Source organism: Raphanus sativus, chromosome 2 (assembly GCF_000801105.2).
Source record: "Raphanus sativus cultivar WK10039 chromosome 2, ASM80110v3, whole genome shotgun sequence".
NCBI classification, from domain to species: domain Eukaryota; kingdom Viridiplantae; phylum Streptophyta; class Magnoliopsida; order Brassicales; family Brassicaceae; genus Raphanus; species Raphanus sativus.
This window is the reverse complement of record NC_079512.1, coordinates 21,821,791-21,836,359: the sequence shown is the minus strand read 5'-3', so window position 1 is coordinate 21,836,359 and position 14,569 is coordinate 21,821,791. Positions and strand designations below refer to the sequence as shown.

Genomic DNA, 14,569 nt, shown 5'->3' with positions numbered 1-14,569 from the left:
TACAGTTAAGTCTGATTTGCTTTCTTCGCAGGTGCCACTTCCACTCTCGAGTTTGGGATCATATTTTTGTCCCGAGTCATTGCAAGTGTTGATATGTTAGGTTTGGTACTTTTTTTTTTTTTTGTCACTGATGTTAGGTTTGGTACTATAAGTAGTAAATCATGTGTTCAAAAAAAGAGAGTAAATCATGTATCGACGAGCTAGCCGCCCATTTTGGTTAACTGAAATTGTTATATGTTTCCAACAGAAATACTAACTCTCTGTACAAAAAAGGGTGTGCCAGTACACAATGTCAACTAGGGTTCAAGCTTATATTGCTTGTGTATATCCACATTCTTTTTTTTACTGACGAATATTCTTACTGTCTTTCTTTGTGGTTTATGTTCAGGAAGTTGTTAGAACTTGTTGTGGTTCTGGCCGACCACATCTGGTCTACAATTGCAAGGAAAAGACAGGCCTTCAAGTTCTTGCTATAATTCTACTTCACCCTAGTTTGCATATGGAAGCATCTTTGACCAAGTGTCTCATAGGTTTAAGCAGCTGTGCAAAACGAAGCGGAACGTGTGCCCTGACAAGGGTCCCGTTCTCTGTGTATTCCTATATATGCAACAAACACAAAGGCATGATCATCATTTGAGTTGTTTGTATCAACAAAAAGAAACCAAGCAAGATTGGTCGGTCATATACTTACAGTTTCTTTCACCATTCCAACCTTGTGTATGGTGCTTAGAAGGTCCCCTTTATCAAATGGCAAAAGCGCTTCAACCCATACCATTGAATCCTGCAACAGATTTTTGAATAACTAAATTTCCAATGGGTCTTAACTGTAAAAAGCCAGAGAATAACGAAACATTTTGATGAAACTAAAACCTTAAGCTTCTCATGAACAGCACTGCAGAATTTGTCTAGTCCTTCTCCAGTCAGAGCAGATATACAAATTACATCCCCATGTTCCTCTGCTTCCAGCTTGACCTTTTGAGGATCATCCACTCTATCAACCTAACCGAGGCGTAAAGAGTATTATACAGAATCTTATTGTATCATCCACGTTATTGTGCACATAATGCAGGAAACTGAATAGAAAATACAAAATCTTATTCGCCTCTCTACTACTTTACATTACCTTATTCCACACTACCAATTTGGGGATTGATGAAACATCGAGTTCGGACATGACCTTTTCTACAGCTTCTATTTGTTGATTTGCCAGTGGGTGGCTAAACATTTCACAAGCATATTATCATAAGGAGGTGAGATCATGATGTGATACGATGGACTTGCTTCAATTTAAAACAGGATATGAAGATAACAAACCTGATGTCAACAACATGTACCAAAAGGGATGACTCTGATATCTCTTCGAGTGTTGCTCTGAAAGCAGCAACCTGCAGAAATCACTTTCCAACTAAGTTACACAAGGCCGCAGACCCAAGAACACTTATTGGAATGTTAACAAATAGATAGAAGCACATGCAGAGATATCCAGGTACGATCTAGTTGAAAAAAAAGCCATTAAGACCTTACCAAGGTGGTTGGTAACTTTTGAATAAAGCCAACAGTATCTGTGAGAAGAAACTCCTTCCCGTTGTGCATCTGACGAACAAGGACCCAGAAAAGAAATCTCAAGTCAAAACTCGATACCACATTAAATACCATGCTTTCGCAGATCTGCTCTTCTAAGAAAATTCACTGACCTGAACCCTTCTCGTAGTTGGATCAAGGGTCGCAAACAAACGATTTTCAGCGAGAACATTAGCACCAGTCAATTGGTTCAAAAGTGTACTCTTTCCAGCGTTTGTGTAACCAACCTACAACACAATGGGTATAAAACATTAACATATGAAATGAAATGTTTCAATTCCTAACCCTACGAGTTTAAAATACTGTCTTGAACTTACCAAAGATACAACAGGAACAGGTATAGCAACACGCCGGCTTCTATACTGCTTCCTATGCTTTCTAACAGATTCCAACTCTTTTTTGAGAACTCCAATCTAGCCAATATAATGTCGAAACAATTAAAACATAATTCCATCTTAACTGACCTATACAGAAAACCCAAAACAAAGACACAGCCTAAGAAACTGCTCATCACAAATATAATCACAATCTGTGTCATATACAATCTCTTGAAAAACGAGAAGAAGCAAAAGAGGCTAGAAACTGCAGAAATATATACATGTTTTACTTACTTGGGTACGCAAGATTCGCTTATCAACTTCAATTTGTTTTTCTCCCATACCCTTAACTTGGCCACCTGATTGACGCTCAAGATGAGTCCACATTCTAGTTAATCGTGGTAATTGGTACTCCATCTGCGCTAGAGCAACCTGCAAACCATTACAGTTTGAGGCTTTTGAGCACACGGTTCCTGAAAGAGCATAACTAAAATGTTTCACAACAGTCATCTCTATTGACAAGCTTTATCTAACCTGCAAGGCTGCTTCATGAGTTGCGGCTCTTTGGTTGAAAATATCCAAGATAAGGGCGGTACGGTCACAAACTCGAACATCCCCACCAAAGGCCTTTTCCAGGTTACGCAATTGCCTGAAATTATAAATATGAAGTAGTAAGAAAATGAAACACACACACAAACACACACTCAGTTCACATGTATCATGTATGTTGACAAACTAGAGTGGAAACAAACAAGAGTATGAAACTCCTACATACGACACAATCCAATGACCACTTTAGTAACTATTAATAAGCTGAATGACAAGTAACAGTTTAGTGAAAGAAGAAACAGAACAGCTTGCAGTAAAGAAAACTGATAACTAAAGATACGCAGAAACGTTACCCTGGTGAAAGTTCATCGTCAAAGATGACAGTCTCCACGTCAAGTGCATTAATAGCGCTTTTAATCTCTGAGACCTTTCCGGATCCAATATATGTTCTAGGATTTGGGGAAGCCAGCCTGTGGTATATACCATCAGTGATATTAGCATCACAAGTGAACATAGAATCCATTCCTCAATACATAAGAGAGGTAAAAAAAAAGGCTACAAACTTTTGATAGGTAGAACCAACGACCATAAGACCAGCAGTATCAGCAAGCTGTTCAAGCTCCTCGAGGGACTCCTCTATATCAAACAAACACTCTCCATCACCCTTTCTTTCCACTCCCACTAGATACGCCTTCTCCTCAAATACCTGCAAATGATTTTTATCCTTCTTTTAATACTTCAAAACCATAAAGAAACGTTGACGAAGAAGAAGAAGAGGAGGAGAATGCAACCAACCTCTTTTCCATTTCTGAGCTTGAATCTATCTTCTAAGCTCTCTTCATCTCCTTTCTTCTTCTTCCTCTGCATCAGCGTCGTAGTAGGAGCAGAAACCGTCTCCTTGTCGAAACTTGGCTCCTCCCCCTCCTCTGCAGAGAAATCGAGAAACTGAGGGATTTCATCATCTTCCTCCTCCACGGCGCTTTCCTCGAAATCGAGACTAAGTTTACAAGACACTCTCCACGAGGAGTAGGAGTTGCCGTGAAGAAGAGGGAGTGTAATCGGGCGGTTAGGTTTAGGGATGTAGTTCGCGCGCCAGTGAGATTTGGGAATCGGAGAAGAAGAAGGAAACAAAAACGAACTCATGGTTGGATAGATAATATGAAGTAACTCGAGAAGATTGTGGTGGAGGGAGGAGTCAGTTTTTATACTCTTGTCTTCAACTACGTGACGTTTTCTGAATCCTTCAATGAACTGCTTTCCGTTTTTTATTCTAAATTTTTGCTTTGCTTTTCTCTGTCATGTTGCTCCTATCATTTGGGCTTCACCAGTAGAAACTGTTTAACAATGTAAATGCAGTATTATTATGAATTACAAGTGTAGAATAGCATGAAACTGGTGGAGCAAGAAAAAGATAACACAAGACAACAGATCAAAGAGGGGATGTGTAATTCTCTGTTCATCTCATAAACAGAACAAAACTGAGAGGAAAAGAGATCTCACAACAATGACTACTAGTGTCTATAGCCTCTCTCTACTCCTCTCTTGTTAACAAAAATGCAAAATACAGCAGCAACATGTGGATTACATTCTTTTTTTAATAGTTATGGATGGGGCTCTCTTACTCATCATATTCGGAAGCCTGTCTTTGCAGTGTTCATGCGTTGCGTCCATTTCTTCTTTGTATCTGTTTGTTGTTTCTTTGATGCAACCAGCTGGAACGGGTTCGGACCTGCATACATTTCCTCTTTGATCCTTATCTTCTTTTTCTTCCCTCTATCATATTCTTCATCCCTGCCACATTCCAAATACCCCCATTCATGTTAAACCAACCATCTAATAATAGAGCAAATAATTCTTCTAAATCTCAAAGCTCACCACTCATCTGCTACATATCCGATTCTTGACTCTTCACTGTTCCTCATCTTAGAAGCTGAAACTTCCTCATCCCATTTGCCAACTGCAACAGTTAATCAGACTTAATCACCATCAAACATATCACAATATTAGACCATGCTCTTGCTCAAGTCAACTGTTTAATTGATGCCACTTCTTATTAAAGAATCAGTGTTGGAAAATAAAGTTCGTTATAGCAATTATAAGTTGAGAAAACGGAAAACTTACCCACTGTCTCTGGCAAACCCCGTGTGAGAACGGTCACCTCTTCTTCATCTTGTTTTTTTGAGAGCTCTCTCTTTCTTTTGGCGTTTTGGCTTGCTTCAGACATGTCAGAGCTCTTCAGCGTTTGCTGTTGGTCTGACGCAAGAACGGCGCTATTTTGATTACGACTCCTTATCTTTTCATCATGGACAATGACTCTGTTATCCTTCCCATTCAAGCAAGCCGAGCCAGAAGCACTAGTACTTATCTGTGAAGTTTTACGCTCTTTATCTGTAGCTCTTTTCTTGGATGGGAGCTTCTCCGAAATAACCTTAATAGCCAAGCTACTTGATCTTCCCTTTTTCTGTTTCTTCTTTTTACGTACGCCCAAGCTCAGCTTAAAAGACTTTAATCCTCCCACCTGCAAGGTTTTCATGTTACCCTTGCGAGTCTTTCTTGGTGTGGTGAGGGTCCCCTCATCAGAACTTGCCTTTATTGACTCCAGGGAAGTGGCCGATTCCTTCAAGTGATGTCCCAAAGTTTGATTAACAAGAACAGCTTCTTCAATAGGTGAACTACCATTCGATACATTTTTAACCTGGAGAGTAAAGCGAAATGCAAGTTAGAAACATTCATTCCCATTGATAAAAAAGGTGGCCGTAATAAACAAGATGCTGACTCGTTAAGGTAATTAGTTATATACACTCACCTCAAGTGAATTGGCAGCAGCCTCGTTCAAGTTATTTCCATCTTTAGGCAAGTTGACGAGAATTTTAGCGTTTGTGCTGCCATCCAGGAGAAGAGAATCCTTCCCTAGTGACACTGTGCATGCAGACTTGGAGCCCTCCTTTACCAAATATACATCCCCATTAGCCTGTGGAAGTGGCACTTCCTTCTGAAGGGTCTCTTTGGTATTTAAGTCTTTCTGTGTTAAGACAGCAGGAGCACGTCGATCACATGGTTTCAAGAGTGCTGAACCATTTCCACTCTTAAGAATCTCTTTGACCTCCACACTGCTAGGAAGTTCTTTCTGAGTCTCTTTGTCATTCATTTTTTTTTGTGTTAAGACAGCAGGAGCACCTTTATCACATGATGCCAAGGGTGTTGTACCATTTTCCCTCTTGAGGATCTCTTTTGCCTCCACACTGCTTGGGGGATCTTTCTGAGTCTCTTTAGCATTCAAATCTTTTTGGGTCAAGACAGCAGGAGCACCTTGATCACATGATCTCAAGGGTGATGTACCATTGGCAACAGGAGCCTTTAAACTACATGCTTTCATGGATGCTGAGCCATTCACTTGATCATTTCCGTTAGAAAACATATTCAAAGAAGATCTTTTTGTGGCAAGGTTCTCTTTGGAAGTCTCTTTCTTAGCCACGGCAGCAGTGTTCTTTGGGGCTGGGTTTTGTCTATCGCGAACATAGAATAGCATATACGCCTTCTGATTGAACACAGTCTTCTCACTAACTTGGATTACCTACAGCAACAATGTAAAGAGGAACTTACTATAAGGAACCATGTACAGTTTGCAACCCAAGATAACGTAGAACATCGCTGCTTACCCTGTTGTCATCAAGGGAATACCACATGCCACTTGAAGTGCGTACAAAGCAAGCGTAGTGACCAGAATGGCTACTTCGACCATAATGAACTAAAACACCATATAGAGTGTACTTCAAATTACCTGCCTGTTCAACACAAGTACTGTACTGTTACAAAAAGAAATCATGAAGCTCAAGAGAATCTGTTTCATTTATATTCTTAGAAAGCAGAGCACAAGACCAAGTCTACTTACATAGGGACCACTGACAAAAGGTTTCATGTCAATTGCAGAAGCAAACTCGACTTTCTTGTCGATTTTTCCGGATCTGTGCGCTTCAAACCGTTTGAGATGTACGGTAAGAACATAAGGTGCTTTAGAAACAGTAAGCTGTTTTACAGCCCTGACCTTCTGCTTGCATCTTTCACACTGGTAAACCTTTGCGCCATCATCTAAGAGCTCAACGGCAGTGAAGCGTGAAAGCGCTCTCTGCAATGAATCTGCCTTCGAAATGTCTAGACTTAGGTCAAGAAATGGATCAAACTTGTCCGAGCAATGTGAACACTGAGCGCATTTCACCTGAATAGTAAAAAAAAATATTAGAGAAAGCTGAGGCCCTGCTCCAAATGATAAAGGAGTTCCTGAAAAATAAAAAGCATTTTTACCTGACTACGGAGGCTACCACCGAAAATCTTATGTACCAAGCTGCTCCGGTAAGCATCAGAGGATTCACTTGGTACACCAGAAGGCAGACAACACTTGTGCATGCATTCAAGCAAGTTGATCATGTACTCATGTGCATCTTCCTGCCGACAGTTTCTGAAGTTTCTTGATACGCCTAATCAACCAGTTGAGAATCCCTCATTAGTCTGGTTAGTAAAAAAGCCGGGACTGGCACACACTAAATAGTTCAAGCAGACAAAGCATACATCGCAAGTTCGAGACCAAATACTTGGGTGCTACTATTCTGCCGCTAGCTTGAAGTGCAATCCTGACATGCTTCTGCATTGCACATAAAGCACAAAACCCAGCCACGTGGCCTACAACAAAACGTTTTGATATGAACACTGTTTCAGACACTTGAGTATAGTTTTTATTCACTCACACCAAGCAATTAACTGAACCAGCAAGAAACTTGGCATTACGGGCATCAACTTACAGCGTTTCTCGTGCCCAACATCTTGGAGGTAAGCAGCTAAAGGCTCGGTGTAAGTCAAACATTGCACTACAGAATTGAGAAAACAAGTGTTCCCGAGATTCTCCAAACCCGCACCCTACAAAAATCACAAAACACCAGACTCCAGATATATCAACAAAATAACACAAAAAGGAAGTATCTTTAGGGAGGAATTAAAGCAAAGCACTCACGATTTTGCGGATGGTTCTGCTAAAAGTAAGCTCCCGATCCAACCCATTTTCCAACGGATCAGACCCGTCAGACCTCTTAGCGGAGGAAGGAGAAGAAGAGAAGGGTCGCTTGTTAGCAGCGGAGGAGCAGGGATTCAAAGTCTCCATCTTGAAATCGGAACCCTTGTTAGAAAAGCCGTTGAAGGGTTTCCTCGCGGGATGAAAGTCGATCTTTCTAAAGACGGCGGAAGCGGAGGAGGAGGAGGAGGAAACGGCGTGAGATCCGTTACTCGGCGGCGGGTCCCGATCCGTCTGGATCGTAACAGACTCCATTTACGAATCGAGAGGAATCGACAACAACCCCACCGCGTTGAGAAAAAAGAGACACGGTTTTGTCGGGAGTAAAAGTTGTGTGAAGAGAGGAAGAAGAAGAAGAAGAAGGGAGCTTTTTCTTTTACGGCTATCTTTTGAAAGAGAGAAAGAGAGTGGCAGCTGCAAACGCACTATTAAACCCTAGCAAATATCCATCCCGACATTACTCGACCACTTGTTCTTTTCTTTTTATTAATCTGACACATTAGTGACAAGAACCAGAGCTCGTGTTTCGATTAAGGTGGTCTTGACCGCGCCGGATTATTACCCGGGAAATAAAACAGTATTATACAGTGTGGACTTAAGTAAAAGCCCATTTGTTATGAATTTTGGAATTTGCTTCAAAGATTGGGCCTTTTGGTGAGTAAGCCCAATTTGTTTTTCTTTTGCTAAATACTTTTGAAATTAAAAGAAAATATTATACAAGCCACAGCAAGTTGAGCATTGATAAACTAATCAATAAAGAAGTATATTTTTCTGTAGAAATCTGAAAACTTTGTTTTGTTTATTGTAGAAATCTGAAGGCTTTTAAAAATATACTACTCCCTCCGTTTCATATTAAGTGTCGTTTTAGAAAATTTTTTTCGTTGCAAAATAAGTGTCGTTTTAGAGTTTCAATGCAAAATTTATTAACTTTATTCTCCATTCTATTTTTCTATTGGTTGAATTGTATCGGTAATGATGTTTTTATATTGAAAATATGCAAAATTAAATGTTTTCTTAATCCGTGTGCACAAATCTAAAACGACACTTATAATGAAACAGCGGGAGTATTAAACTAAGCTTAAAAGCTGAAAGGGAAAAAAGAAAGAGGTAAAGCGAGGATTTGCATGGGGGAGAGATAAACTACATAAGTTATATAGTATCAGACACCGTTGCTAATGGTAAACAAGTGTAAGGATCCCATGTAGGTGAAAACTCCAAAGTAGAGATTGTATTTGTATATTTTAAGATAGATTGTGGTGAACTGGGAGGAGGAATTCAATATCTAATCCCCATAAGTTATGCGCAACATTGGGAGTGGAGTCATATTTCGTTATCGCTTGCTTGCTTGTTTCAATTCTTTAAAGTTGGTCAATGATAAATTAATGACTATGTGTGTATGTTGGAGGTTTAGGTAAATGTCAATCGCAACTACACAATTTTTAGTTAAAATATTTATATATATGATCGCTTGATATACAACCAATCGTTGCCATGGTAGTTGGGCTAGCAAGACATTTTAAAACTTATAATGTATTCGCCATGAAGAGGGAAAACAAATTGTATTTTATCATATACAGAAAGAAGAAAATGTGTAAAGAGAGAAAGAAAGTGCATGCAAATACAAAAGAGAGGCAAAGAAAAAAACAATGAGGGCAGGTGTATGGGGAGACGTGACACGAGTCACGTGCTCTCCCACTCGACCACGTGCCGTCTAAGCAATCCCACCAATCCAACTTCCGATTCTATTCTTACAGATTTTAATTTTGATTATTGCTCTTATGTGATTAGTTAATTGAATAACTAACTAGTGTAATTAGACACATGCGCACGCACGCAGTTGCTACTTATCTTCACGGAGATCCAGATTTGTAAATCGTAGGAGTTTTTTACTCATTAGGTAGAGTAGTTTATCAACATACCTAAGCCTTGCATGTAACGGTATTTGAGTCTTTAATATAAACGCAACTATATATGTATTCATTGTTATGTCTTGAAATTTACATTTTGGATGCTTATAAATCTATCTGTCTGTATAAACGCACCGGTTGTGTTTTATGATCTTTTTCGTCACGGAAAAAGTTGTCGGTGGTACTCATTTCACCGATCCGGTTACAGTTTTTGGTGCTTTTACAAGAAAGGAACTATACCCCAAAAAACGTTAAATTGGATTTATTTGTTCTTTCCTGTCCCAAACACTCAAACCTTCTGTGAAAAAGAAAAAGAAAATGGTTTAGTTTGACTTATCTTCAACTCAGTGAACTCCTTTCTTGAATCCAAGCCATTTACACGGGGTCTATAGCCATCTGCATTAATCAAAACGTGAGTACTTTCATGATGAATGTGAATATGGAGAGAAGCTTTTCACTTTGATCTCGTGAGTTAACAAGAAAAGTGGAAGCAATTCAATTTTATTTCCCTTTTATAATTAGTTCGTTACATTTAACATTCCAAATTAACCAAACCTTTCACTTGAAGCCATTCATTTGTTTACGAGTTATTCTTGGGTTCATCCCCTAGAGTGAACCTTTAGGTTCACCAACCAATAGAAACTTGTTATCTTAGATTGAATATCTTTTAAAAAAAGGAAACAAAATAATTATCAAATTGCATTATATTTTTAAAATAAATGTAAAATAAATAAAAATAGTAATTAACAAAAAATGAATTTTTGAAAAATAATTTTAAATCCGCCAGCAAAAAACTATATCCTAAACCCTAATCCTAATGTGGAAGCCCATTGGTCCAGTGGTTTGACTAAAGGTTCAATTGCTTCTACACCCGGAGGTCTGGGGTTCAAACTTTAGAAAATACCAAATTAAGCAGATTATGGAGAAACATGTTATAGGAGATCTTCAGCTTGGTGCAGGGCGTACCATCGAACATGAATCTCATAGGACGGCTCAGAGTGGTGCAGTCAGGCGTGTATTCTCACAAGGTGGTAGAATTGTCGGCTGTATTCGTCTTTGTAATATTCTCATCGTTGTAATAGCATAATTAATCGATAATAATCGATCCAGACGTTCAAAAAAAAAACCCTAATCCTAACCCCTAAACCCTTGGGTAACCCCTAAATCCTTGGATAAATCATAAATTCTCATTCATAAATATCAAACTCTAAATCATAAAAACACTGAATTTTTTTATTTTAAATCTTAAACCTTTAGATAGATTCTAAACTTTAAAATTTATATATAGTTTTTTTTTAAATACATTTATACAATTACTATTACTTTTATTTATTTTTACTTTTTTATTTTAAAACATAATATAACTTGACAATTATTTTGTTTTCTTTTTCAAAAGATACTCAATCTAAAATAACTAATTCCTATTGGTTGGTGAACCTAAATACCTAGGGTGAACCCAAGATAAAGTCTTTGTTTGCACGGCACATGTTGATAACGTAAACTTTTATGATTAAGGAAATGAAAGAAAGAAAGCCAAAAGAAAAATGTCAAAAAAATTAAGGTGGAAAAAAAAGAAGATAAAAGTATGGATTGTGATCATTCATAAACCTTAATGATTGTGTTTAAGCAGCATCTTACCACATGCAAAGGCTTTTAGGGAGGGGTTAGTTAAAAGCAGTAGCCAACGCCATATTTGGTGATCCATAGTCTCATGAGATAATGACAGGTACCCTCCTCTAATCTAACAACATCTACTCTCTCTCTCTCTCTCTCTCTCTCTCTCTCTCTCTCTCTCTCTCTCTCTCTCTCTCTCTCTCTCTCTCTCTCTCTCTCTCTCTCTCTCTCTCTCTCTCTCTCTAGACACACACATCAGTAGATGAAATTCAATTATCTGACTTTGTGTCCACTAACCTTCCTTCAGCTTCAAGGCTCATTATAATTACTACTTCTCTCTCTCTCTCTCTCTCTCTCTCTACCCCTCACATTCAACTCAATCACCAGTAGGACAGTGACATAACGATATAGTATGGACCCAAGCATCAGTAGAAGAAGAAGGATTGGGGTTGGAGGAGCCGTTATTGCTGTAGGCTCTGTTTTGGAAACGAGAATGCAGAGCGACGAGGAAGTTAGTAGTAATAAAGCCATCGTCAAGAAGACCATTCATCTTCATGCTCCCGACGAAGACAACAAGAACTCTACTAACAAGCAGATGATCTTAAAGGAGGCGTCTTTGGTGGGTGTTAACGGAAAGAGACGAGCATGTAAGACCGATGGGAAGAGCCCATCAAATGAGATTAACAGGGGAGATTCCTTGAAGCTCACGAGGCCGAGATCGATTGGTTCAACACCTCCGGTGACGCCGAGGAGGTCCGCTGGCCCTACTACTCCGATGACGCCGCCGAAGAGATCGATCTCTAGTGACGTAAATGACAAGACTTTGACTGTGTTTGTGGGGGCGAAGAAGGAAAGATCTGACTCCGTAGAAGGGGTTGAGAAGAAGACTCCGGGTCGGTTTAAGAAGACCCGGTCGGAGATTTGCACGGCGGTCGTCAACTCCGGTGAATTTGATTCAGTTCCGTTAAGGAAGGTGAATTCATTACCAGCTCACGGTTCCGACAAAACTAACGAAAAAACAGAGGATGTACATGTAGAAACAGAGGATACCGTCGTCCAAAAGCAGGAGACCACAGAGGAAGTCAAGGAGTTCGATGTCGGTCAGGAGATAGTCGTCAATCACGAGGAGAAAGAAGAAGAAGAAGATGATGATCACAAAGAGGATCAGGAGGAAGAAGAAGAAGAAGTGGAAAAGCAGAGTGTTGATGTGAAAGAGATGAACGTTGCAAAGCAGAGTAGCGAAAACAGAGTCGGTGTTGTTGAGAGTAAAAAGTACAGTCAATTTCACAACAGAACCGCTCCATCTCCTTCGTCCGTCCGTAAAGTTCCACCGCCGGTTTACTCCGTCCCACCAAGCAAAGGTTTTTCTTTGATCCCGAATCTCAGTGCTCTGTTTCATCATCCGTAATTTTTCTACTCAATTCGTATAAAAACCTCTGTTTCTACAACTATCGTATGCAGAGGAAGAAGATAACTTCACTCATCCACAGAGCAAACTGCAGAGCCTTGGTGAGATTCTCCATGGTGTTCAGTGAGAACACACAGTTTTCTTTTCTAAATATCAAAATAGTATTGAAGTTATATATAACTGATGGAGTGAAATGAAACAGAGGATCTTGTGATGTGGAGAGATGCATCACGATCGACACTTGTGTTCGGCTTCGGAACATTTCTCATTATCTCTTCTTCATACGCCAGTGATCTCAACTTCAGGTTTGGTTTCTCATTAGACTAAGGAGATAAGACATGATGGTTTATGGTTAATTAGCAGAAGTATATGTGCAGTTTCATATCAGTGGTAGCTTATATGGGACTCATCTATCTGGGCGTCATGTTCTTATTCAATGCGGTGATCCGCAGGTAAGTAATACATAGATACCTCTCTCTCTCCCCTTATCTCTGCATGTTTGGGTTTTGAAACTCAGAGTCTGAGAGAACATATATATGAATGGGAGCAGGGGAATCGTGGAGGAGGAAGAGGAGAGGCATAAAGGTGCTGGAGTGAGAGAGGAAGATGTGAAGAGGATACTCAGATTCATAATGCCTTACCTCAACGAGTCTCTGCTTCAACTCAGAGCCCTTTTCTCCGGCGATCCCTCCACCACCCTCAAGGTTACTCTTCTTCTTAATTCTATTCTCTTTCCCTTCCTCTATTGAGCTCAACAAAGAGGGAGCAGATGATGATGATATTGTGATAATGTTCAGATGGGAGTGGTGCTGTACATTTTGGCTAGATGTGGCTCTTCTATCACTCTTTGGAACCTTGCCAAATTTGGTAACTTTGCCTCTACCATTTCTAACACTGGACTGCAAGGTTTCTTGTGTTAAAGAAGTGTAGCTGTGGTAGATTCTGAGCTCTGAGTGTTTTGATTCTGTGAGCACAGGCTTTCTTGGAGCATTTACAGTGCCTAAAATATTCATCTCCTACTCAACCCACTTCTCGGCTTATGGTAATGAATAACCTTTTATGTTACACCTTCGTTGAGACAGTTAATCAAGCAGGTGTTGTGTACATTTTTAGGTATATTTTGGGTGAGGAGATTCAGGGACGCATGGGAAACGTGCAACCACAAAAAGGCGGTGGCTTTGGCACTCTTCACCCTCGTCTGGAACCTCTCATCTGTCGTTGCCCGTGTGTGGGCAGCTTTCATGTTGTTCGTTGCCTTTAGATATTATCAGCAAAATATGATTTGGACCACTGATCAAGATGATGATTATGAAGAAGAATATGAGGCAGACGACCAAGAAGAAGAGGAAGTACCTAAACTCAAAAGAGATCCTTACATGATGATGATGCCGAATAAACTAAAGAAAGTTTCTTAAATTTGCCTATTTTTTCCTCCACATATGTAAATGATGTAATAATCCCTTTAGTTTCTAGTTAGGGTTCACTGTTACTTCACTATATCATAATTTACGTAGCTTCTATGCATTTTAGAATGTGATTGTTAATATGATATCCTTTTTTTTATTAATCTCTTTGCTTCATTAGCTTCTTGATTTGCGTCCGTTTTTGAAATTTATCAGATTTTTCTTGTTGTGAGTGTGAGTGATTCTCCAGGGGCATTCTTCCAGTAGAGACAAGCTTGCCGCCGCCATTGACACTGATGAACAATGGCCATTGCATTGTCAAAGTCATTCCTTGAAACCTAATTTATCTTCTTGAAGCATACTGTAGTTTTTTTACTTGCAAGTAGTTTGACTTCTTTTATAGCTTTCCTAGATGCATTTTGTTTCATTTGAGTTGTAAGCTTTACAACGTGGGAATAAGAGGCCCATTTCAAAAACCTGATTGTTTGCCTTGTCTATTGACTATTGCCCATAATATTTGTTGATCCCTTTGCAAGCATACAACACATAAATACGCTGATATATGTATATATAATTATATATATGTATAAAACCTCTGATTATTTGGTTAATGAGCTACTGAAGATGTGAGTCATAGACTTGGCTTGTTCATCACAGTTATCCAAGCTTAAGGAATTTAGAAGTGTATATGTCTTCTTCTCCTTCTAATGGGATAAGTCTAATTATTT

At 39.3% G+C, this 14,569-nt stretch overlaps 3 protein-coding genes across 4 annotated transcripts; 1 reads left to right on the top strand and 2 right to left on the bottom strand.

Moving 5' to 3' along the window:
* Positions 1–179: 179 nt before the first annotated feature.
* LOC108841500 (uncharacterized) lies at positions 180–3,595 on the bottom strand. The gene is made up of 13 exons (XM_018614260.2): positions 3,243–3,595; positions 3,011–3,153; positions 2,801–2,917; positions 2,433–2,547; positions 2,193–2,330; positions 1,899–1,994; positions 1,695–1,808; positions 1,525–1,593; positions 1,315–1,385; positions 1,124–1,217; positions 871–999; positions 692–781; positions 180–597 (listed from the first exon to the last, which is right to left on the bottom strand). Exons 1-13 carry the CDS (start codon positions 3,588–3,590, stop codon positions 484–486), a joined length of 1,638 nt encoding a protein of 545 aa, XP_018469762.2. The 5' UTR covers positions 3,591–3,595; the 3' UTR covers positions 180–483.
* A 278-nt stretch (positions 3,596–3,873) lies between these two features.
* On the bottom strand, positions 3,874–7,986 carry LOC108841497 (ubiquitin carboxyl-terminal hydrolase 23). Its single transcript, XM_018614256.2, has 10 exons — positions 7,453–7,986; positions 7,244–7,358; positions 7,014–7,124; positions 6,750–6,922; positions 6,340–6,663; positions 6,107–6,232; positions 5,254–6,021; positions 4,569–5,142; positions 4,323–4,404; positions 3,874–4,238 (listed from the first exon to the last, which is right to left on the bottom strand). Exons 1-10 carry the CDS (start codon positions 7,762–7,764, stop codon positions 4,073–4,075), a joined length of 2,751 nt encoding a protein of 916 aa, XP_018469758.2. The 5' UTR covers positions 7,765–7,986; the 3' UTR covers positions 3,874–4,072.
* A 3,068-nt stretch (positions 7,987–11,054) lies between these two features.
* On the top strand, positions 11,055–14,025 carry LOC108841505 (reticulon-like protein B21). Of its 2 annotated transcripts, XM_057002593.1 has the most exons (9): positions 11,055–11,142; positions 11,338–12,391; positions 12,492–12,539; positions 12,641–12,743; positions 12,816–12,890; positions 12,989–13,142; positions 13,236–13,305; positions 13,415–13,480; positions 13,552–14,025. In XM_057002593.1, the coding sequence occupies exons 2-9, from the start codon at positions 11,443–11,445 to the stop codon at positions 13,851–13,853; spliced, it is 1,767 nt and encodes a 588-aa protein (XP_056858573.1). In that variant the 5' UTR covers positions 11,055–11,142; positions 11,338–11,442; the 3' UTR covers positions 13,854–14,025. The 2 variants fall into 2 exon arrangements, with proteins under 2 accessions (XP_056858573.1, XP_056858572.1); XM_057002592.1 differs by lacking the exon at positions 11,055–11,142 and having other exon boundaries at positions 11,255–12,391.
* Positions 14,026–14,569: the final 544 nt, after the last annotated feature.